This window comes from Manacus vitellinus, unplaced genomic scaffold, assembly GCF_001715985.3.
Source record: "Manacus vitellinus isolate BGI_N305 unplaced genomic scaffold, ASM171598v3 scaffold_0_pilon, whole genome shotgun sequence".
NCBI lineage: Eukaryota > Metazoa > Chordata > Aves > Passeriformes > Pipridae > Manacus > Manacus vitellinus.
Window position 1 is genome coordinate 40,180,522 of NW_021938789.1, and position 26,702 is coordinate 40,207,223.

A 26,702-nucleotide genomic window follows, 5' to 3' on the forward strand; every position below is an offset into this window, starting at 1 on the left:
GTTAAGTGATTCTTGCATAGTCTCAGTGTGTTTTTTAGGGGTTTGGAGCTCATTTCAAGGGCAGGGGCTAGTGTCAAAACAAACTGCAGTGAGTTCAATACAAACAATATTTGGCACAGTGTTTACTAAAACCTTTAAATACCAGAAGCAGTTGTGGCTGCCTGAGATCTTACAGTCCCCCCCACCAAGGCTCAAGCCTGATTTGGATGGCATTTTTACAACCAAGACATTTATACATACAGACATATATTCCTACTGACAGCAGCTACTAGTCAAGCAAAAAACATAATGGATAACAGAGGACAGAGAGCATTCGATTAATCTCCCTATTCAGGCTGAAATCTGGTCTAATGAAAGCTGAGTTTCCAAACAAGGATCTTAACATTTTCTGCTGGTTTGTCACATTCCCATCAATTTCTCCAACTAGAAAAATAAAATAAAAATAAGAATAGTATAACTTTTGGGCTGCTTTTCTAATTTTACTACTGTGTTGCAGTTTTCTGCTGTTTCTTACAATGCCAAGCTGGTCACTAAGATGCATAGTCTGATTAACACACAGCTTCAGAATATCCTGAAGTTAATTACCTCAAGTAAAAGTGAGTTTCTTCACTCATTACAGGAGATTGCTCAGCCAGAAGCTAAGGATCATTTTTCGTAAACTAAAACAAAAGTAGGGGAAGTAAATAGCAGAGATATGAACTGGAAATTTAAAGCATCTTTCTGAGATATGCCACATGAGACTAGTGATTTTTTTTCCCATCTCTATATTAACCAAACACATCTTCCCTATCCCACATGTGATACTTGCCTAGCAGAAAGCAAACTTATAGAGTCACTTCCATTACCAGCCCCTCCCCACAAATAACCCCCAACAAATAACAAAAAACGCAAAACCCACTGTAAAGAGCAAATTCTCACTGCAGCAATGTTACAGGAACTGTCAGACTTGCTTCTGAATGATCCCTTTCACCATGTGGGCAACAAAGATGTTAAGAGGAGAAAAAGGGCCTTACTCCATGATAAAAGCTACTCCCCACTGCATCAAGATGTAATAAGGCTCAATTACACTCAATGCCAAGGCTTTACTTTTGGCTTGCAATGTGACAGAAGGAAGGAGAAGGAACAGCAAAGGTGGGGGAATGCTTAATGTTTCATCTCCACTATAAAACAACTACACTGAAAATTAGTTGGGTGAATGTTCATAGCACCACTGTGCTCCATCCCAACTCCATTGCTGCCAACTGCACATTCCAATACTCTGAACAGCTCAGCAGCAGCAATCAGCTTTAAAAAAAGCCATTTTTAGACATGAGAGCTTAAGCATCTAGGTGGATACTTCTGTATCCTACCATGTTTTGGATCCTTCTAATTCCACCCAGGTCAACCTTTCATCATCTTGTGTGCAATCAGGACTGATAGAAATCCTTCTCCTTCATGAAGTAATGCCAAGAAAGGTTCTCATGCAGTCACACTGCTCAGAGCTGAGGGAAAATACCAAACAGGAAAGCCCCATGCTGAATCTATGAGACAAAGCACGACTGCTCCTCTCAAGGAGTGCTACATATGTAGACATAGCAGTCATTTAAATTTACACAAAAAAATTCATAGTCATCAGCTCATACTGTTTAAATATTTGAATTTACTACTTGAACAACTGTCCAGTATTCTTTTTTATTTGTAATGTACATATAAAGTTTGCTCCCACACCTTCCATTTTTGCAGTTGCCTGTGTAGGAAACTTCTCCGTAAAACTCCCTTGGTAATATAAGGCAAAAGTTTTGACAATTCCTGGATTGCTCTGTACCACTGACTAGGTGAGAAACAATGTAGATTCCTTAAAGCTTCAATAGCATCTCAAAACACAAGCAGCAATTTGCTATACGAAGTACCGCCCAAGCAAACCGGTAAGAAAGAACAATTAAAAATTATTTGCAGTACATGCTCATGATGAAACGTATTATCTGTTCAGAGACCTGCACAATCAAGCTGTTGAAAAGTGAAGAAACATCAGGATAAAGTCACCTAGACTTTTCAGCTGCACACCAAGATACAAAGGGGAAAAAAAATGAAAAGGAGACTGAAGTTTAGCTCAGACTTTGCAAATTTGTCTTTTGAATTTATCAAAAGACTTTGATAACTTGCATGATCAATGACATATGTCAGCACCAGAATCCAAATGGAATGAGAACCCAGCTGGAGGTTCGCACAACTGAAATGAAAAGGAGCATCAGCCCTTCTCCAGCACGCCTAATCAGACACCGTGCTGACCCCTTTCCAGAACAAAGCAATATGTTATTTAGAAACCCCACCTCCCCTCCCACAGGTTTATGTTTTTTAAAGGTTTGGAATTCTCTGTACATCTGAATTAAAACATCCATTTCCAATCACGGTCCAGCAATTAAGGGAAAGACAATGGAGATGAGCGTGAAAGGGGTAATGAGGAAACACAATACCATTAAATCATTTTTCACTGCTTAATGTAACACTCATTGCAGAGCAATTTAACAAAGGCCAGAACAAACAGTATAGATACCACATGGTTTAACACTGACAGAGTCAGATTTTCAGAGGACTCAGAGTATGACTTATATTTTAGGTTTATAACCAAATGCTTGGATTTTCAAAGCTTTTGGGATATTATTCACATTACCCATCATCTGATGACACCAGGAGGTTCACAGAACAACTTTCAAAGGCAACAAGAAAGGTAGTTTTCCTTGTTACCGTAGTGTTGTCCTAATATTTAAATAAATCAAAATCTATTTGAGGATTCTAACTGTTTACTAGAATGGAAATAACACAAAGCATTTGGCTTATTTTTAATGCACCCAACAGCAAAATGTTGCAAAAACTAAACTTCTAATATTTATCATTGTCATTGGCTATATATAATTTCCTGAAAGTGAGGAAAAATTTAAGAGTTTCCTGTAAAAGGGAAAAAATACTGATCAAAAAATGAATTTAATGAAAATAAAATAAATGAAACTTCTTGGTTTTCTAATATTTCTAATATAAATGTGCTCCACTGGCAAAACCTAACCTCTCAGGCACATACCAGATCTGACTAGATTATAGACGGCCCATACACCATATCAGACCCTCCAGCAAACACATTATTTTGCCACTGCTCCCTGGTCTCTAATTTACCCAAAGCTTTTCATAGAGATAATATTACATTCATGGCTTAGGCCTTGACAACTGCACCCATAAATCAATTTTAAACCTCGCATTAATCATCTTTCTGTAATCAGTGGCTATTCAGCACAAATTTACATCTCATTTCTGTTGGCCAAACAGCCACATTAGAGCTTTGAAGCTTATTCAGGCTTAAATGATTATATTCCCCTAATAAACACTGAAGTCCTCTCAGTCCAGCTGCTGTGAGCTGCATTAATGACATGCCGTGGCAGCAGGGGCCATTTGAAGCCAGCCTTGTGCGATGCTACAAGCAGCAGCCCCCACGCCAAACAGATTTTTTGCATTTCCAATACTCTCAGAAGAAATGAGAAGGCTGTTCTGCCTGTGCAGACCCTCTTATGGGAACTGGTGTGCACAGCAGGCAGATACAAAATGCAATTTTTTGCACCTCCTCTTAACAGCTCCATTTGCCACTTCTTGAGTACATGAGGTTACCAGTAAAAAAACCCAAAACCAGATTTCCTGATTCCCTACATGCTGAACACCTTAGCTTGCTTTGGTTTTGGTGATGGTTTTATTGAATCTGAACCCTGGAGAAAATCCACTTTTCCCATTTGTCAGACAGCTCTTTGTTCACAGCACCACCAAACTGTGTCTTAGCATGCTTTCCTTCGATCACCGCAGAATTAGGCATTACATTTTTAATATTTGACTACAATTTTTTTCCTGGTTTTTGGGTTGCTCTCACTGTTTTGTGAGATAAAGATTATTACTTACTCAGGATTACAGTAAGAAGCTAAAATATGATCAGTTCAGGGTGGATTTTGCATGTACATGCCTGCAATCCCTATAGTGAAGCGACCTATTCTAATTGAACAAAGAATAATTATTTAATTAAAGATCCTTGGCAGGCCTACATTATTAAACCTGCATAAAAAGCCTCACATTGATTGTATATTCACTTTCAGTTAAGGTCTGAATCAGTATGCTAAGATCTAAAAATGAATGAACAGAATGAGTTTATTATGACTGTTGTTAAGTACTTTCCCACTATACGTAATAAATTATACATGTGGATGCTTTTTATGCTTATTCCACAACATAATGAAACTTTTAGTTACTTTTTATTCTATGGGATTTAATTCCCCTTGTGTCAGGTTTATGTTACTATTTAAATAAGGGACCAGAATTACAAGGATGTAAATCTTCTGGACAAAGATTCAACCCACACCTCAATGCTTCTTTTAATCCAGAATTGAAGAAACATAGATGTGTTCATTTGTTTATGACAGATGTCCTATATCCTAACCATCTCAGAAAAAAAATATTTCATACCTTCAACCTCCACACTCTCTTCTGGCATCTGACAACCACTGAAGAACCAATTGAACATCAGCATGCTATTGTTAGGAAAGCAAATACAATTGTGTGCTAAATACTCATCTGTCTGCAATGCAAAAGTAAACGTGGCTTTGGCAATCAGCTGTGATAAGGCAAATTCTAGGAAAGCTGCTGAAGCTTTCAGAAGAAACTGAAAAAACCTCAAATTGTTTACTTAACCAAGAGGCAAATCATGGGTTAACTTCTCAGTAATACTGCAACACATACATGAGGAAGAAATTTCTGTTATTAGATTGCTTTTCATCTAACCAAGGAGAGATTCAGGAATTTAAACTGAACACTTTTGAAGAGAACGTAAGATAAGTTAGTTAGTGGAATGGTGAGAGGAAGAGGGAAAGGCATAACCAGCCATACTGAGAACTTGCTGCAGGAGTCAAACCTTCATCAATCAAAACTCTAAGGGGGATCTGGAGAAGTTTCAGAAGAAAGTATCTGGTCAGGCAGCTGAGCCCATGACAAGCCACATGCATCTGTCACCTAAGTAAGGTGATTTAAAGCTAGCACCAACATGCCTATGCCATCTGGGAGTAGATACTGGATATACAGATAATTAAGGTTCACGTATATTCCTCTCACAAGTTACAATAAGAGTCTCTTCCAGGCCCAAGTCCCTGAGGCACAGAGGTGAAGAACACAGAAATGCTGAAGGTATATAGTTCCTCAGAGGACAAACTACCAGAAACAGGTGAAACAAAATGACTGAGTTGGTCTATTTTTACATCCCTGCCAGCTCAATTAAGCTACAAGCTCTTACTACTGTTATTTTCCATTCAAGGTACAACGGGATTAACGGTGGGTTAGAAGTTGAAGAGGAAGAGTAGAAGGAGTAACTAAAAATGCAGACATGGGAAGGGGCTACATTTCCTTAGGAGAAAAGAGATTGCCATCAACTAACTCTTCCTTCAGCACCACAAGATTTGGGTTAAGGTGGGAGATAAAGTGCATGTAGTCACAGTTTGTTGAACCCAGGTGGCAACGGACCTGTTGGGTTTTGGCCATCCCAAACACTCTGGTCTGCCATCCTGCATAGCTCCAGCCTTCAGCGCTTCCTTTCAGTGCTCCTTCTCCCCTAGCAGCCTAGCAGGCCAGTCAGAAAGCCACAAGCAAGGACCTCCCTTAGACTTGCCTATCGAAGAGACATTCTCACAGCAGGGCAGTCACTGACTGGAAACTTCTCTCAGTTTTGTGCATCTTATGGACAGAACACAGCCAAATTGCAGCAATAGCATCTTACTGCTAGGCAAGATAATCCTTGTCTGCAGCCTGAATTTCTGGAAAAAAATGTTTTAAATAATCTTCAGGAGTCCCTGAGAGGAAAGGCACTACTCAGCACAGAAACTACAGATGATTATTTATCCAGCCTTATTCTAGGCCTAGCTCTCACTTTGTAAAATTGAATGATTGGCTGCTTCCCGCAAACATAAAATTACAAATACATTACAAAACTTTCATCATTATTTAGCAATTAAACCATTAAATCAATCCACTTTCAATTTTTGTCTCAGCTTCAGTCTTCCAGTGAAACTGGATGCATGTTTCACAAAGTGTTGAAGTTTGAAAGGAAAAGGATGAGCGAATGCACTTGAAAAAATAAATTAAAAGTACAGTTCTCAGGGGAAGAACTAATTAGCATAGGAAACAGCACTTCTACAGGTTATGTGGTTAATTTACATCATTCTTCTTACAAAAACATACCCACTGGAAAGAAGACAGCTGAAGAAACGGTATTCTGATTTGAAAAGTTGCCCCCATAGTGTACAATACATAAAGTTTTCTAATAATGTTTGCTCTCATCCATAAATTATTGTGCACAAATAAACTTAAAACAGTAAGCAGTGAAATAAATTCATACTAAGTAAAGGAATTAGCCATTTAGGGGAAGGACACAAAAACCTGTTGTTGCAACTCAATAGCTTCCTCTCGTCTTGTGACCAAATGATATTGGACCGGATGCAAAGAACACTGAGACTCAAACACAGAAAAGGGGAATTTTCATATTTGTGTGGACTGAAGCAGTCAGGGGCAGGCCATCCAAGCACACAGGTGATTTTGTTTCTGTCTCCTCTGCTCAGGGAGCAGAATCCTGAGATACTGCGAGGTATTTGGCTTTGCAAACACGAAGTCTTTACTTGTACAAAAGCAGATGCTCAGCCAGGACTGAATCCTACCTTTCCTAGTGCTTTAAGAGGCTCCAAGGTTATATCTTCCACTGTAACAGGAACCTGTCTTCCTATCTGAAATTTTGTACGTGATGCACTCATCCACCTCCCACAGACTCCCCCTGCCATATGACCAAGCCCACAGGTCAACTTATGAGAGAGTCTTCTGCATAGCTCTAGCCCACGTTTTTAGGTCATAGATGTACCTGGCACTGTACCGCAGCTCTATCTGCAACAGGAGCCAGAGATGAGCAGCTACTAAGATTCCCTGTTCACTTTTACCTGGCTTCCATCACAAGGATGATTTTCTTCTCATTGTGATCCATTTGCTTCACAAAGCAAACAAGATAACGGAACACTTTACTAAGATCACTTTCAGAAAACCATTTTCATTTCAAATGGTAACACTTCAGCTAGGATAAACTGTAAAGAGAGTCCACAGCTAGTCAAGAGATCAACCCCCTATTTTACAGCACAAAAATCCATTAAAAACAATTAGAGAAGGTCGGGAGGTGGCTAACTTGCTTGTGGCCTCTATTTGCCTGAAATGGGCTGTTGGGAAGAGAAATAAAGAGATTAGTATGTAGCTGTAAAGTTAGCAAGAAGAGGTATAGCAAGATTCATTGACTGACAACTAAGTTTGACCGATTTGAGCTAGAAAGATTTGTTTGTTTTATAACAAGTTGCTGTTGGCACAACCTACAAAGGGATATGGACTTACCACAATAGGTTGACTAATTCAAATAAATCTCTCTCCAGAAGATGCACTATAGCCAAATCAACATTACAGACCTGCTGCAAGGACACCTGAACAAGTTTCTACACTGTACGTACCACGTGAGATTAAACTACATAACGTTTGCAGATCCAGTGGTTTTAAATCCTATGAAGCTACACCACCATTACCTTCAGCTCACACACTAACAAAATTGCTATTATTTTTAAACAACAAGAACTAGCAATAGTATAATATTTTTCTTTTTTTCAACTGATTGTTTTACTCCACCAGCATTGAAACTATAACTCAGTGAGAAACAGCATGTCTAGAATGTCAATGATTTGCACTCAACATATTCGAACACTGGGGAGCTGCCCAACTTTCTTTCTTAATATAATTTTGATTACTTATGTGTGTACTGTAATACAGGAAAAAACTACTTCAGTTCTTAGTTTTAAAACTCTGCAGAGCAGAGAGGAAAGGATATTACCAAGTAATATCTTTGGTCATAGCACTGTGTATGAAAAAATTGTTTTCACTCTGTTTTCTCTCTTTGCTGCTTTATTTTTGAACAGACGGAAATTAGAAAAAAAGGAGGGGGAAAATTTGTTTTTTAAAGGTAACAATCAAGAGTTTGCTAACTTAGGCTCATTCCCAGTTCAAAAAAAACACAGGACGCCTATGGCATTATCATTATTTTGTGTCTCAGTGTCCTAGTTACAGGGGCCAGGATCAGTTTATTACCATGTGGGTATAACCAAAACTGAGTATTCTACACTCTCTATGTAATTTCTGATGGACTGTTGATAATGGATCATTTGCAGCAGCTGACCAGGGCACACCTAATGACTCAGCTGTGATAACTCCCCTCCAGGGAGACCTTAGCACCTTCACACCCAGCCTGAGGGGTCATCTCTGCTAATGGGCCATACTGGACTGGCATAATAGGCAGCTGCAACACCTAGACCAGCAAAGACTCCAAAAATATCCCATGACTCACACAGTTAATGAAACTCCCTGCACTGGGGGAGGTACTGGGTATTCCCATCTAAACCTGAGCATATAATCTTTGGGTTTTGGGACTTCTTGTACCACTTGGATTGAGAGGAGGACTGGAACTCCAACAGGATTGCCACTGCCACTCTCGACAAGACTGGGATCATTACCTCAACAGAACTGCCACCATCATCTGGACCAACAGGTTTTCCTTTCCTTTTACTTTACACCCAGAGGGGCCATGTGGTGGTCAGTACAGGGGCCAACGAACACTGTTGTGTTTTTGTCCCAGGGGGCTGGGTTATACATCTGTTTTTCTGGGTTAAAATCAGTTTTTCTTTGTATCATTGCATCTATTGTAATTTATTTTTAGTAAATTGTAACCCTGATTTATAATCTCTCTAGAACTGCCTGCTTACTTTTAAACCAGCACACTCAGATGCTTGCTTTATCCTTGATCAATGGGGATACTATGTAGTCTTCCAGCAGGACCAGAAGCACCAGAGAATTTATCTGGGAAAAGCTCCCCTCATATAAAAAAAACTCAACACAGATCCTGGCTTCTGACAAAGACCCTCTGCAACACCTGGAGAGTTGCACAAGGACTTCTGCACATCCAGCTTCAGCAAGCTGAGCCTCTGCAAACAGCAGAGCTGAGGGAAAACATCCCAGGTTAGTACTGGAGGAGACAACCTTGCAAGCAAAAAAAAATCTCAGTAGTGCTGTGCTCGAAAGGGACAGAGAAGAGAGGAGTCCAAAAGGTTTACCTGGGCTACTGGCATCAAATAAAATAGCTTTGCAAACACCGAGCAAGGGCTGCTTAAGATTCCCCGCTTTCTCTTCAACACTTTCACAGCAAAAGTCTTTTACAAATATTATACAGGCAGCATCATTACTAAATCCCCTGAGGGCTAAAGACATTTGCCAGGTCACTACACTTATATGGTTCTGAGAAACAGGCTCTGCCAGACTTTCTTACTGTGACTCAGGAAGTAGTAAGGACACAGTAGCTCCTGTCTATCTGTACTGTCTGTCCACGTCGAGACCACTCCTCCAAGTTAAATATACCAGACTTTGAATAAGCAGTATTTTGAAACTGAATATACAGGTCTTGGGAAGCTGAGCTTACAGCCTGAGTAATCGGCACAGATATTCAATTATCATTAAAATTAATAAGTAGGACAACAACCAAATCCCTGGATGGGTTTTGATTATCTCAGTCTGGGTATTTATCAGAATTACTCTGACACACTGAGTCATCACGCTCTGGCCGGCAGGCACAAGATGCTCCCTAGCCCGCTGCAGTTTCCTTTGCACTGGAAACATCAGGACATCCAACATCAGGATGAGAAGAAGTACCACACAAGAAACGAGATGGATATCTGAAACTGTGCAAAAAGGTTTGATTTGGTCTGAAAGCCGTTCCCAAGTGAACTATTCATTTTGCTCCTGTTCAGCAGCTGTCTTCTGCCTGACTACAATTCTGCAGAGTGACTGCAGCCACTGCTTTTGCAGGGAAGCACCGACCTGCTTTCAGTCACCTACATAACAACATATCAATGATCACAACTCATTTATTTCCTGACCATGTGACAAGACATCTCTAGCAATGGACAGAAATAGCAATTCTTTTCTAAAATTTCATCATTTTACGTTGCGTTTCCCACCACTAGAGCGAAAATTACCAGGTCTTTGCCCAACTATTATATCAATCCATATTCATATTTTAAGGATGCAAAATAAACTCCAGAATTAGCAGAGATACAAAAAGTATACATGCTGCCATTGAAGCTAACTACACAGAAGCATTCAGTTATTCAGTCTGGCATCAAAATAAAGCAAACAGTAAACCAGAAGGAGATTGTGTGATGAAGTAACTTTATCTCACAGGATTATAACTGTGGCTATGACTTTAATTGTATAGTCTAGAAGGATTTGCAACAAACTGAATAATCTCATGTGATTGTAACGATTTGTAATCACAACACTGGCTATGATTTATGGGCTTACTTTACATTTGCACTGCAATCAACTAAAAAAGTCAGTACATGCCCTACAATTGTAACCACTTAAAATTCTGTCTTGCAAGAAGCTCCAACAGCCCCCCAGTTTAGAGGTTTAAAACTAGGGGAAAGCTCTCAAATGTGAATCTTCCTATTTCTGAAGAAAATAAAGCTAAAATAAAACAAATCTGAACACCCTTAACGTTTCTGAACAGAAAACTAAAGGTCACATTTTTGCTATCCTTTACTGTTGACTGAATCAGGAGCAAGCGATGCTGAGCAGACATGATACAGAGCAGAACTTATTTTGATTGCCCTCAATTTCAAGTGACAAACTTTAAGAATGACCCCCAGGCTCCAGCAGGAAACCATGAGAATCACATCAGTGCTGTAACTGGAGTTTGCAGGCTGAAAGACTGCACCTCCAGTTACAGCACTGATGCGATTAAGACATCACCTCCACCCTTGTCCCCTCCCCCTGCTTTCCCTCTCCAAAAAAAATAAATTTGAGGTCCCAATGAAAAAGGCTGCCAGCATAGACAGAAGTTGCTAGTTTTTCTAAACAGCTGAAGGAAAAAAAATAGCAAGTCTTAAATCCTCCTTTTCAGAAAACCAGTTTTCCTCCCCCCTGGTATCTGCTGAGTAGTTAGGTCTTGGGGATATCATCCCAGTAGGACTGCTCCCTAAAAGCAACACATATGCATCACAGAGAAACTCAAATACCTAAAAAAACCCCAAAAAACAAACAAACAAAAAACCCACAAAACCCCCACCAAACAAAAAACAAACAAAAAACAAAACCCCACAAAAAAACCAACAAAAACCCCCACGACAATTAATTCTGAATGATCTCTTTCAATAAGCAGATATTTTAAAAAGACCTGTCATGACCCTCCTCTCCCACCCTGCCCTCTCTCCTCAGTTCTTGGTCTAGCTCACAGCCAAAGGCAAGGCAGGGGAGGGGCTGACTTGCACAAGAATAACACCAAGCCTGCAGCTCTTTCTACAACCGGGACAGAACTGCAAATGGATTAACGGTGTACATCAGGATCTCAAATCTTATTAGGAAATACTCTGTGCTATCTTCTCCTGCCAACTGCATCTTCTGTACCACATTATATACAGTCAATATTATGGGAAGAATCATTGGAGTTATAGGAAGATCTTTGAAGACAAGGGCCAGGTCACTTGTCCCAAAATATTTTTGCTGAAGTCACATGAGAATTTCTGCAGCATAAAAGTTCAGTCCTGCCCTCCTTCAGAGCCAAAGGTTCTCATATTTGCAAGAAAGCATCCCAAGGAGGGCAATTATCAACAGAAAACACACATCTTTAAAAGAGTTTATCATATTGCAACACCAGTAACAGATCTACAGGACACTATATGCTTCAATATATAGGTAGTTAATATACATGGAAATCAGTAAGATTTTAAAGTGAAACCAGGCTTTAGTATTGGAGAAGTTTTCTAACAATTTAAATACATCTACTTTTTTGATTTTTTTTAATCTGATTTTTTTATGCTCCTTATTTTGTAAAATTAAGAATTAAATATAATCAAAACAGTGGCCTGCTGCTTGCTGGAGTAATCACAAAAAAGAAATAAGCAAGAAATCACAGGTTAAATGCTTATCAGAGCATTTTGGCAAGAATAAAGAATCTAATAATACTTTGCTTCTTGGAAAGCAGCAAAAGGAGGCAAATAAAGGGCTGTGGAGATGTTTCAGCCTGATCTGACAGATCCATGCTTTAGAAAGCCATCAGCAATCTCTACTATTTGCCATCATCACACCCTTCTCCGAGCTATCCCAGGGATGCCCAACTCAGCATGCAATTTCTTGTCCTCCTCCCTCATCACAATGCTGATCCACAGCCCCAACTCTTCTTGGGGGAGCTTGCTTTTCACCAACCCCAGGGCCTGATCCTGCCTCCTCCCCGCAGCTCACGGATTATTCCTTGCTAAGACCACTAAGATCATACAGAGCTAGTTGAGGATCAAATTGACATGCAAGTGTCATTCACTCCTAACTGTAAATCACTACTACATCACTGACATGTCTTCAGGATATAATCTTGAAATAGAATTAAGAATCAGTGAAGTCCCATTATAGATGTAAGAAATAACTGTTCTCTCTCCTAAATGCTCACAACTCCCCCCGGGATAGCACGGCCTTTATTTTTTTGAGGCGGTTTTGGTGTTGTTTTCTTTCCCCCCCTAAACACACTGAACAGACAGAGGAAGGAGCAGCCAAACCATGTTCTGCAATTCTTTTATACTCACTGTTCATCCCACGGGGTATGGACAATCAATCATGGTGGCTTGACAGCATACAATATCACAGTGGTAACGCAGAGATGACTGATAGCCAGGTGTCACCCACATTCTCTTCAACAGTGCTTCATCATTCATGTTGAAGAGCCTAAAAGCTGGTGAGAGGAGCTACCACTTTTCTTTGGAGCAGAATTAACTCACAAGCCTCCAAAGCATGTATTTGCATCCATGCATACTCCTCATACTTAATCTCTAGTCTGTTTTGCCACAGTATTTTCAATATTAAACCAACAGACCTCATGATTACTGCCCGTTTTAGTCAAACACACTAAGTCATATAGTTCAGCGTGCTTTTCCCCCCAAATAAAGACATCTAAAGATAAATTGAAGACTATAAAACCAAAATACGTTGAGGCAAAAAGAGCTTCCAAATAAAATACTGGCATTTTCTTTCAATAGGCAAGAACCCAGTCCCACTTTCACCTTTTGCATGTGCATGTAGCCTTCAGCAACAGAAAAACACCCTGTTTTTCTGACCAGGACAAGCAAACACAAAAAATCCTGAATGGTTCCCATTAGTAACTTGAAAAATTGATGCAAGTTTGTTCTAACAGTCGTAGATGTTCAGCTGCCAAACTATTTCTTGAATTACCACATATCAGGACTTTGCAGTAAAACAACAGCCAATCAAAAATCTCTCCTTGCTGGTTTTGCACTGGATGAAGGGTCTTCAAATAAGCCCTCTAATTTTTATTGTCTTCATTCACTGCACAATACACAAGGTAATGAACTAATCGTAAAGACAAAAAAGCAGCTTTCATCTTAACATTATTTTCAGGAATTTTACCATGTGTTTCCCTTTCTGTTGCTAGCATTCATTTTATTTAATTTTTTTTTTAGCTGGCTTTCCTGAATGAGTAACATCAAAAGAAGATCAAACACAACTGCATTCTTAAATTTAGTTACCAAAAAAAGCCATTAACCTGAATAAAAATATATGCTGTCAAATGGGGCCAGTGCATTTGAAGTCTTATAAAAGGATTATGAAATTAAGTGATAAGTAACCCACTGATACGTATGTTTAGAACAAGAAATAGTAAGAAATACACTTCAAAAATTCATAAACGTAAGCTATAAAGTCCTAATGCACATTTTATAAATCCTAGGCTGTTACATATGCATTCTGTAATGGTAATATTTTATTCTGTAAAGTTTCCGATTCACCATGGCAGCACTACATTAATATATTTTAATTCTACAGTTACTAATGTTGGATACCAATATTTCTGAAATTGTCACAAAAGTAACAGAGAAAACAATGGTTTTAGAAGATAATGCTCTTCAAGCTTTTTTATCCCCAAATGTAATTCCTAGACACTAGAGGGAAAAAAAAAAAAAAGAGACATTTTAGCATGAAAAGAGATTATTGTTTGCCCAGTGAGCCTGTGTGGAGGAATCTAATGCTGACAACAGTATTTACAAAATGATATACTGAAAGATCAACCTTTATGTTTTTTTCTGTGGTGTAATATATTATTCCAGTAATACAGTTCTAGCCAAGATAAAGATTTGCTTTATTCTTAATCTCACTAGTATTAATTTATTTTACAATACCTTAGAGTACTCTAGGCATTTTAGATCTCCTTCAATAAGACCTACACCTCGCCAGATGCTGCTTCCAAAGGAAGGTTGATTTATGTCAACAGCACACAAACCAAAGGGCAGCCAGCTGAGAGACCAGGACAAGAAGTTTAAGAACATTCTCAAATGGAGTGAAAAGATTTAACCGCAGATAGAAAAGAAGATATGAGAAAGGACATGAATTAAATAGTGAGGCTATTAAATGAGAACTGTTGTCTAGCATGAGGTACTCTGGTTTAAAAGCAGATACATATTGTAGCTATTATGTTGCAGGTATGAGGAGTGGCTCTTAAACACAGGTTGCTGAATGAGTAACAGTAATGATGTTTTTAGGAAGCCCAAGATAAAAAAAAACAAACTAAAAACCAAAAAACAACAAAGCTCAGAGAGAAACAAAACCAGATCTCACTCTAGACCAAGTCAGGACAAGCTTTCAGACAGCAGAGCTTCAGACTTAGGGCTGGAAAAGATCAAAATTGATCACCTGGTTTGTGTAGGTTTGTTGGAATTATGCTATACAATACAAGGATGCATGACTCTGGAACACTGAACAGGCAGCGTAACCAAAAGAAAACATATTATCATGGCCCCACAGCAAGTGAGTAAAAATGACCAGAAGAACCAGAAAGAGGGTCACAGAGGACAAAAGTTTACATAGATATATACAGATACCGCATATTACCTTAATAAATTCTAGTGGAAAAAACCCCTGCTGTATGTTTCTACTCTATTAAACTCAACATCATCCCACAAATTGTTCATGTAAAATTTCTTTATTCCATAAAGAACAGAAAATTTTAAGTGTTTGGCTTACTCAGTGTACTTCAAACACTTAGATGTGAAGTATGTTTCTAACCAATCTGTGCATGCACAAAAACATGTACATATAAACAAAGCTGCCAAATCGCAGGCTTTTAGGGTGTCATTAATGCATTTTTTTTATCTACTCAGGTGTTACTTATTTCCATCATGCTCTCTGCTATGGTATGAATTGCATTCTTGCACGCTGGCATATGTATTGGTTTTGGCTGGGATAGAGTTAAATTTCTTCACAGTATCTCGTATGGGCTATGTTTTGGATTTGTGCTGAAAAGTGCTGATAATTCAGGGATGTTTTCCTTACTGCTGATCAGTGCTTACACAGAGTGAAGGTATTTTCTGCCTCTCAACCCACCACACCAGTGAGGAGGCTGGGGGTGTACAAGGAGTTAAGAGGAGACACAGCTGGGACAGCTGACCCCAACCGACCAAAGGGATGTTCCATATGGCATATAAAGTTAGGGGAAGAAGGAAGGGAGGGACGTTTGGAGTGATGGTGTTTGTCTTCCCAAGTAACTGTTATGTGTGATGGAGCCCTGCTTTCCTGGAAGTGGCTGAACACCTGCCTGCCCATGGGAAGTGCTGAAGGAATTCCTTATTTTGCTTTGCTTGTGTGCCAGCTAAACTGTTTTACCAATTAAACTGTCTTTATCTCAGCCCATGAGTTTTCTCACTTTTACCCTTCTGATTCTCTCCCCATCCCAGTGGGCAGAGAGGATTGAGCAAGCAGCTGCATGGGGCTTTGTTGCTGGTGGGGGTTAAACCACAAAGCTTATCCCTCTGATTCCTTTTCTACACTGGCCACAGATAAGCAGCAGCATTTGCAGGAAAAACAACACAGGCTGCCAAAAGTACTGCCCCAAAAATGCCAATTATAATCATAACTATATAACACAGCTCAGTGGTGCCAAGAATCCTCCTTCTCCTTTCACTGGCCCCTATCCCTTCCCCTTTATTTTATTTCTATCCCTGAGGCAAACAATGCCTCCAATCCAGTATTTCTGAGTAAAATCTCTATCTGAACTAGGATTGACAGAGAGCAACATGAGTCTATTCAGAAATCATGCTGAGTAATCCAAACTGCTGTTATTTTTAACTTCAAAGAAGCACCCTAGGGTACCTGTCCTAAAAAAAAAAAAAAAAAAAAAAGGCCAGAAATACTGCTTCCAAAAAAACCAACCCAAAACAAATTAAAAAAAAAAAAAATCAAACCTACCATCATCCTATATAAATGAGAAGCAACTTGTAGAATCAGTCTGCCTGAATTTCCCCCCATCTTTCACTATTTAGCCTTATCAACCACCCAAAGGAGGGGAAATGGCTTTCCCTCTTGCTGTTCACATGCAAAAAAACATCTAGCTCTCTCATAATTCTTCATTTATTGCATAAAATGAACTACTCCACAGGACCAGGTTCTTTAGTACATGTTTATTTTCCAGTCTGAGCGTAAAAAAAAAAAAATGCCATCATATGGAGCTGTGCAATGAGCCACATCACAAAACCAATACCCCAAGGACCACAGAGGCTTTCCTGTTCTGTGCTACAGGAAGGTCAGGGAAATAAATGGGAGGCAGAGGAGAGGGAAGAGAACCCCTTATACAGAAGCAAAGCAGGTGTGTGGCACTCCAATTTTGACAGAAAAAGAGTACTTCTAAGCTGCAAAGAAATAAGTTTTAAAATAAACCCTCAAAGGCGGGAGGGTCTGAAACAAGTAAATCAGCGCTATTATAGCCACTGAAACAAAAATCAGTCATACTGCTGAATAAATCAAGCCACCTAAGGAAAGATTCTATTTGAATCACCTGAATATTGTTAAAAATGACTTTGTTTTCACTTGGCCAGACCAAATAAAGCTGAACAGCATAGGTTTACAGGGGGCTCTGTAGCTTCTGTCCCTGCTATGGCTTTGCAGAGAGTTGAAATGCATCACAGAGTCTCCTGCCAAATCAAGGGAGAAAGAGGAGGCCTACAAACACTGCTCCACCTCATCTGACTATTTCTCTTGCAGTACTTACTCGTTTCTACTTCTGTGAGCTTCCATATGATAAAAATGTATCTTTAGCACACAGTTTCTGCAGGTCAGAGCTAGCTGGTGTCACAGCCATATATAATGCACACATAAACCTCTGATGTGCCCAGCTTGGGTAATCCTAAACAGTGCCCCAGGAATCAGTCCAGAGGCAAAAGATTTTGCAGGCCTGTTGTACAAGCACAGCCTTTAACTGAAAACCTGACTGGTTTTGTTCATGTGCTTGGAGGGTTTCCTACTACACAACAGGGACCAGACTTTTCTGATATAGCCTCTGGTAATTACAGTAACCTCCTTCAAGTTAAAATAAGCTTCCATGAGCTGCAAATAAAAGTCCAAACTGTCCCTTTGGCATGTAATAACAGGATCAATTCCTGACTTGAGTGTGAAAGGGGCAGCATTTTCCATGCTGACCACGCTCTACTGGCAGGTAGAGAGTCCCTTTTCTGAGCTCCATGGCCATTAGAACTCCACAGAGACTTTGCTCATGTTTTAACAGATATAACTGCAGGTTTAAGAGCCAACTACAGAACTGCTGCAAGCCGCTGAACCTACACGGGGCAGCCAGGAAGCCACATTACTGCAATTTATCCTTCACAGCAAAGCAGCAGAAATAAGAAAGCACTTTCTTCTACTCAACAGCTGGTTTTTCACACGAGGAGACATTGTTTCAAAACCTTGCTTGGCCATAGTATATTTAAGTCATCTCATTTCTATTCATCCCTCAAACTCCATACAAAGGAAGAGAGGGATTTTTCTTACCTTCTATGTGCATGGGAGAAATGAAGGCCAGCCAGGCTGCAAGGATGATGCCCACCACCCAAACCTGTACCAAGAAACTACCCAGATAGACAAAGCTCTTTACAGGACACCCTTGACTCAACTGCTCCTCTCCCTTCCCATAAAATCCATTACTCACAAGGTGAGTTGGTGCGCACTGTTTAGCAGCGGATCAAGGTCTGATCTTGTGGGACTTAAACAGCTGCAGTGCTTCATTTGAGATGACAGGCAGGAAACGGGTCTACCTCCAAGCGCAGTCTGTTTCCAAACTGGAGGGTCAGTCTCCTTCCTATACAATGCTGCTTTCATTTCCCAAGTTAGATCACGTTTTTCCCATTATGTTCAGCAAAAATGATGTGAACAACAGGCAAAGCACAGGTAATTGGACCTCCCTGGAGCATGCAATGTCTTGAAGCTTTAATACACAAAAATTAGCATGGTACACAGCTACAAAAATGTTTAGACTATGACACCTGCCAAAATCAAGTTCATTTGGCTTGCCTAGACCTCTTATCCCAATTGTTTTGGTGGAGTTTTCTGTAGGGTTTTGTTTGCTTGTTTTAAATATGGAAATCTTTTTTTTGAAAACCCACCAGCTTGAGCCTTTGTGATACACAGATAACTTCTCCCAGGCCCTCCCATACAATGACAAAGACTAAACACTCGCCTTCTTTAACAGTAGCTGTGCTTCTGGTATCATCTCCTACTTCTATCAGATGTGGTTCTAGAAAACATACTAAGTTCCATTAAGATTCATAATAAAAATCAAGTGGAGAAGCAGCAATACTGGAAGACTCGAAGATTGCTTCAAAAGCACCTTCAAATACCAACGTATCTTCAGCTGGACCTATACTACCACTGCAATTGTTACCAACTACTTGGAATTACATTGGATTAGACTCTAAGGATACTGCTCTTAGCAATAATAAAACACAATGCATCAAAAAGCTTACTTCAGCACATGGTTTGTATCTACACTTTGTGGTGTTGCAAAGTGTTACACATCATGACATTTCTGCTCCTTTACTTGACGGGGAACTGTGCAGGCAGATACATGGATCTTGAAAATTTTCCCTAGGAGGAAATCCTCAGATAACAAATTTATATGAGGATGCCTCAAAAAACATGAGAATGCCTATCTCTGACCTCAGTTAAAGCTCTCTCCTTGTCCAAATTCAATCCTGAAGCGAGAACTAATTAAAATATTTATATTAGGTAGATATTTAAAAAAAAACTAAGCCAAGCGTGTATAACTGCAGCACAGCTGATTGCAGAGCAGATATGGCAGTTAGAGAAGCAAGTCTGGGAAGATCTTTTTTAGTGCTTGTAAAATACTTCAAATACATTACGAAAAAAAAGAGACAAGTGGACTAACCTACTAAATTTTTATGATGTCCCATGAAAACAAAGAAGATTTGGAAGGGATTTCTAGAAATTTGAAAACCAACTGCCTAATTCAGTTTTAAATAAAAAGCAGAAGTTAATCAAGGAAAAAAAATTCTCCCTATTGAGTCAGTAACTTCGAATTTGGCATTCATGAGTGTACTTCCAGGTGGCCTTTGGAAATTGAGCTTGTAAACACAGAAAGTTTTCCATAAATGAAAAGATACAACTGAGGCTTATGCATAGGACAGTTAGCTCTTCATTTACTCATCTACACATACAGACTCAGAAGTATTCTGAATTCCTCAGGTTTAGCTATTTGTCTACTGATATTCCTGTAAGGGTATTGGGATATTCAGCAACTGTTCTTTATACCACAGGAAAAATATTAAGAGATGTGCAAAAAGTAAAAACATCACACATTAAGAAATGGACATCGGGATCTTTATGGTGTGCCATGGCACTAAAATATTGCTCTGCCAGCATATCTGCCACTGGTTATTTTGATGCCCAAGGGGAGCAACTTTTGTTCTCAGTTTTAAATCAATAGATAAAAAAAGTTATAGACTAACTGCAACAGGATTAGATCTTGAATTGAGTTGAAAATAAAATCAGCTTCCTGTGTAGCTTTTACATTCCTCCTGTAATTGGTGTCTGTAAACATGCAGCTTGTCTGAGTGAGGCTGCCATTTCCACAACCTTTCATTCACACAGAATATAAGGAAAACCAGGTTTTAATTTACAGTGATATATATATATATGCAGAGTTGGTTGAATTTTATATACACAATCCCACCATTTTTATGACAATCTAACTGGAGTCCAAGACAATTCTGCAGCCTGTTTCAGGTGACTAAAACTCTGGAATGACACATTCCTGAGAGTTGTTCTATTGGAGGGCTCAGTTGTGCAGCATTTCTGACTTAGGATGCTTTCTCACCTCACACAGTGATCATGGCTTTCAGGAACTGGCAGGAATACCCAGCCAGTGGTACCCAGGTGCAGAAGTCAACCTTTCAAGAGTACCAAAGCTGTGTTATGGTACAGCATCAAGGATGCCCCAAATCAGAGACTAAAACTCACAGCAAAGACTACTCACATGATGCAGTCAGGTCAAGCAGACACACTGAAGGGTATTAATGCACCTGAACTCCAGCACGTATTTAAGGTATCAAATTAGGAGGCCGAGTTCTTTCAGTTACAAAATCACAGAATGGGTAAGGTTGGAAGGGATCACAGTGGATCATCTGGTCCAACGACCCTGCTCAAGCAGGATCATCCTAGAGCACATGGCACAGAATTGCATTCAGACAGTTCTTGAATATCTCCAGGAAGGGAGACTTCACAACATCTCTGGGCAATCTGTTCCAGTGCGCGGTCACTTGCACAGTAAAGTTCTTCCTCATGTTCAGGTGCAACTTCCTGTGCAACAGTTTCTGCCTGTTGCCTTTTGTCCTATTGCTTGGCACCACTGAGAAGAGCCTGGATCCATCCTCACATCACCTCCATTCAGATACTTATAGACATCGATGAGGTCCCGCCTCAGCCATCACTCCTCAAGGCTGAACAGTTCTTAGTATAGGTAACGGCAAGGGACAGAGGTTCTTCAAGGTGCTTAAAACTCAACTCCTGTTCCAGTGTTATCAGCTCCCAGAGCTTTCTCATGATTCTGAGACGTAATTGTGAACAGCCTCGTTCATTTAATACAGCAGTGTTCCAGACCCTGTGTTTCAGAAGAAAACTTCCAGAAATTGTGTTCCACATTTACCCCAAAGGCTCAAGAGAAGGAGCAAGAATTTATAATTTAAAAGAAATTTAAATAACCTCACGGATTTTCTTGGGGAGGGGAGAAGTGAGGTTGTTGACTCATGATCCTTTTTTTAATACTTGCGGCTGGCTCTGCTACATAAATAAATCAATCCCCTAGCCACACAGCTCCATTTTTCCAGTCACAGCTTGTTGTTTTACTTATTTTTTTCCCTCCATTGCCGACAGATCACTCCAGGGAGTTTCTAAACCCAGTAGTCTACTTTCCAAATGGAAACTATTAGTATAATTTGTGAGAGAGAAAGCAAACAACAACACAGACTTACCCCATTTTTTGGGTATGCTATCCATCCTAGATCCCCCATTACTGTACGTGAGTCCAGTAAATTCACTGAAAATAAGAGAAAAAAAAACTGTTAAGGAAGATGGACAGATTACAAACTCCATAGATATTTCATGGTATGGGTGACTGTGGCTAACAGATTGTTTATAATTAACCAAGGAAACTGGATTTTTGTAAAGCAGAATAACAATAACTCCTCTAACAATGAGGTCATACACTGAAGACAATTCTATGTATGCATTAGTTTATTCCTTTGAGATCTGCCACTCAAACCAAGTTGCAAATCCACTGAACTTCTGTAAAAACTAGATCCTTTACATTCTTAGGATCTGATCTCTTGGAGGGAATAAATACATAATATACAAAATGTGTTTATGTGCATATATCAGACATACAGTATATAGGCATAAATATATGCTCACAAACATCTTTGTATATTTATATGTACATTTCTTCTAAGGTGGCATGTGTTTTTACCATAATCAGGCCTTTAGGACAAAAACAAAACCAGAAACAACATGCAGAGTTCCCTGATTATCATGAATTAATTTTTAAAGTATTTTATATTCAAGTATTAGAGTATTAATCTTATCAAGAATCTATTCTCTTCTCCCTCTTCCATATTTTTCCCTCCAGTCTTTGACATCCTCATTATAAGATATCCAAAGGATTTTTTTTCTCTCACACACAAAAATTCGTAGTAGCTTTGTTGAGTCACATAAGCAATCAACAATTTGCATTAAACAGCAAAAAAAACCCTATTCCCAAGCTTATAACATTTTCCCCCATCATATTACCTAAAATACTGAGTAAGAAGTGTGAAGTAACTAAATCTACACACGCTTAACTCAGCTAAGAAAAACTGTAGCAGCCTCTGGTGCTGAGCTTCCACCTCCTGTACCCAGGGCTTTAAATCTACAAGTTAAAAGCTTGTCTTTGAATCATCAACTGTCATGCAAAATCTCAACCTAGGAGCAACTTTCTTCTACCTTAAAAGCACACTTCCTCCTCATTGGATTACAACACTCTCTTCTATGAGTATATTTTTCTGCCTAATACTTCACATTTTGTACTCACGTCCTTCCTGAAAAGGATCTGATTTCCCTGGGTCTTCAACTCCTGACCTCCACCCTATGTGCTCCTTAAAAGTGCCACTGGAAGTTTTGGTAATTGAACTTTCAAGACTTTCTAGCCTGTGATTACCTAGACCAAGAACAAGCTTGAAATGGGTGGAGGAGGCTTTGTGCTCACTCTTTTAGAAATGCAACCGTGTAAGTATTAAAGATTGCTGAAGAAGAGAAACAAACAGGTTGCATGCACAAGTATGAAGTATGCAAGTATCATAACCCTCAGGATTATACCATTTATAGAGTCATAGTAAGAAAACCCAAAAGTACACTATACTACAAAGCATGCTCCTTTAAAATCTCAAGGAATACTTAAAAACAAATTAAGATTAAACAACTGATTTATTTTGAAAAAAATAAAGTTCTCCAAATCAGTTTGGTCTTTATCATTGTACTGCACTGAAGGCTGACTACTGTAGTCCCTGGTACACAAAACCAGACCAAAACACAAAAATACAACACTGAGGTGGAAATAAAAACCAGTTCTCAGCTCTGGCAAATACTTGTCTTAAAAAAGATTTGTCTATCCAGATATTTTCACAATGTATGCAAGTATTAATGCAGGACACTGTCACAGGGGACATATGTTCTGCCTGGTCAGCTATATTTTCCTGATGTTGAACAAAATACATTTGGTAACTCAGGGTTTTCGTTCCTAGATTGCCTTCTCCTGCCAAGAGAGAACAGTTTGCAAGCTGTCAGTGCTACCAAACTACAGCACATGTGGTGGAAGCAATACTCAGAGACTACACTGAACTATATTCACAGTAAGTAAACATACAATTAGGTGGCTTTCCACTCAACAGCAATACAAAATAAATGTATTGCTAACATCTACCACCAGATATGTCACACAGTAATGACCACTGTTTCCCCTCCTGAAGTCTTCAGGTAAAATGGTTGTTAATTTCTCCTGCTCCAGCTGAAGTCAAGCACTAGTATCCAAGTGCTCCTGAACTACACTTCGTTTCTTTTCAATGGGATACAAAGAGTGACCTTAAAATATTCTTCAAAATAAGACACACATAAGTAACATGTCCCATATTATAAACATATACTGTTTTAAAATGTAAGAGACAGGAGTGCAATGGCAAAAATGGCGGGTTTACTCAAATTCCTTCTATTACAATCACTGTAATTAAACTGCGCAGAACAACCTTGTTGTTAGGTTGCAATGGATGCAAAACAAGTATTGATCTACATTGTACAACTTAATTAAAATTTGTCCTGGAGATGCTACTAATGAATGTAATTAGATGCTGTGTTTGATGTCACAAGCTTCTTCATGACATGCTAATTAAGGAAAAAAGCAGAAAAACTGCTTTATTCGAATATCAGATCATAAAAAGAACATGATACAACTAAATATTGTATTATCTTTCTATCAATGACAATTTTTAAATTGCTGTTATTAACTTCAATTTCAAAATAATTTTCTGCATATGAAAAGATAATACAACCCATTCAACGCTAAGTCAAGTCAGTGGGAATTTTCCAACCAGTGAGTCAGCTAGCAGAGTTGAATACTAAATCCCCAGTTAGAAAAGACTCACTTCCTCTCTTATTTTAGAAGCATTCTGTGTAGAGTAAAATAAATAGGATGGAATACACCTTTTGAAAGGCACCATGCAATAACTCAAAACTCACGTGCCAGGAAGACAAAAGTGACAAGTGACTTTAAGCTGTCACTGTACCTGGGCTTCTCTGGAGATCAGAGGGGCACCCAGCTCATCTCAGACAACTCTGAGGGGCTGCTAATGCGCAGCAGCCACTGACTGCCACGTGAGCATCTGTCTGGGACTGCTTTCACAGCATATCAGCTAAAACACTGCACTTCGTCAATCTTCTCTGATGAACATATTTAGGTAGTATTCTAAATTGCCTGCAAGGACAGAAATTTTTTGCTTTGAAGAGCCCCAAAATTCTAGTATAAACACATATTATCACTCGCTCCATCTGGATACAAGGTGTCTGCGTCTCCCCCATCAGCATCCTACTCAGTCATTTCCAGTGCATCTGAGCTTTACTTCCATCATTTCCATGACACAACCCCACCCTGATGCAGCCCTGAACCAGGCCAGGGCCCAGAATCCCCTCTCCAAGAGGATGGCTCCTCCAACAGCCCAGTTGCAAGAGTTCCTCATTGAGATCGTGCTACCAACATTTTGGGAATGCTTCCTCAGACAGCCTTCCCTCTCTGCACTGCCAGAGAGGTCACCATCACAGTCCTGCTACACAGGCCCATACAGGCTCAGCACCATCTCTCTTCCCATCACCTTCCAGCTTGGCTGGAACATTATTTTTGCTGAAATAGCTTTCATCAAAACACTGCAGATTGGCCAGGCTGGATAAGAAAGAGTGGGAAAGCAGCAGGTAAAGAAGCCACCTGGAATAGAGGAAAACATTTTAGCAGAGATTTTATGGAAGGACTGTCACCATTCCAAACAGATGCTTCTAAACTCACCATGTGGCTACCATGGAAGGGATGAAGTCTTTTTGCACCTGAATGAAAACCCCTGAAATTGTGTTTCATTTGACCCACAGCAAGACTCAGAAAGAGAGCAGAGATCTTCTACACAGCAGCAAAACCAGTTCCTCCCCATTCAACCTGTGATGACTGTTAGCATATATTTGGCTGAGGCTGTCTAATAACCAAATAATGCAAACATCCAGGACATTGCAGGAGGTAATTCAGGAACACGTCCAACGATGTGCATAAGGATTCCATATTTCAAAAGGTCTAGTGCCAGCTCCTGTACAGCTTGGGACTCCTGGACTACCCCCAACACTTCCTACTCCACAGGCATAACCCAGAGCTGTACTCAGGAGCACCTGGGATACAGGAGAGCTTACCTTGTTGAAATAAAAATAATCTCCTCAGAAATCGCTAGCAACTCTGCTTAGCCCATGATCTTAAAAGCCTCCAAAATAACAGAACTCATTTATTCCCACTTCCTTTTCTCCTCAACACCAGCTAGCTATAAATCAACAAAGAAGCAAGAAACCTCAGACCCCATAAGCATACACTTAGCACCTGTATCTTTGCCAGCAGACTTGGAAGAGGCACATACATTCAAAAATATTTTTTGCTCATCTCCACCATCAGTGCATCCATCCCACAAGCCCTAATTATTTCTAATGCTCAGTCAAGGGGAACACAAAACCACACAGATCTATATCATCATTAACTTCCATGCCTTCAGGGTAGGATAAATGATGATTAAGTCTAAAGTCATACCACATCCCTTCTTTTTTCTTTTTTTTTTTTCTTTTTTTTTTAATACAGAATAATAGCCTGGGGAGTTTGCATACACTCTTGTTCTCAGACAGGCTGGTTACTACAGGTGAGCAATCAAGATAGAATAAAACCAGAAGTGATCTAAACCTTTGCCTTGAACTCTAGCTGGTGAATTAACAGCGGCTTTTCACTCAGGAATCTTTATCAGGGAGCCTGGATTTGGGTTTTTACTCAAATGTCTTTGTCATGTTCATATAGCCAGCATTTAGCAGCTTCACCATGGCTACACAGGGACTGTGGCTGGAAGGAAGCACATGAAATACCACAGCTGATGGCATTCAGCATTCACCTAAAGCAACACTGTTGCCTGCACAGCAGAGCTCCCCATCTGACACAGCCACCTAAAACAGTGCCATGTGGCAGCATTAGCTTGCACAGGATTTTTTTGATCACACCATTGAAGAGAGATGGCTCCTCTAGCTCTGGACTGGAGCAGGATCAGCTGGAGCATCTTTTTTCTTCACTCCAATTTCAAATGGGAAGAAAAACGAAGCTAAAAAATAAAAATCCCCCACCAACAGGCTAGAACACTGAGTACTTATGATCCTACCAGCCACACATCCTCCTCCTATTCCAGTATCTAAAGATCTTCCAGAAAAACCTTCACTGCTTACACCAGGGCAAAGTCTATACAGGCATACAAAAGACTGAACTCTTCTGGGTTACCGTGGTCTTTGAGCTGCTTTCCAATAAAACCTTATACACTGGAGTAATCCTCCTCTTCAGCAGCACCATTTGCAAGCTAAGGTTTACCACAGAGCATTCTCTACCAAAGTATATCCTGACTAACACCTCTAGAATGAGTAAAATAGTCAGAATAGCAAAATTT

The 26,702-nt window shown here is 39.6% G+C and overlaps 1 protein-coding gene across 7 annotated transcripts in view; it reads right to left on the minus strand.

Annotated features, from left to right (window-relative positions):
• The window catches only part of EPHA5 (EPH receptor A5), a 182,547-nt gene extending 161,056 nt beyond the window's left edge, over positions 1-21,491 (minus strand). For all 7 annotated transcript variants that reach the window (XM_018072010.1, XM_018072004.1, XM_018071978.2 and 4 more), the window contains exon 1: positions 21,432-21,491. In XM_018072010.1, coding sequence (XP_017927499.1) covers positions 21,432-21,470 — 39 coding nt within the window. In that variant the 5' untranslated portion in view covers positions 21,471-21,491. The remainder of the gene's footprint in view (positions 1-21,431) is intronic.
• Between the last annotated feature and the right edge of the window lie 5,211 nt (positions 21,492-26,702).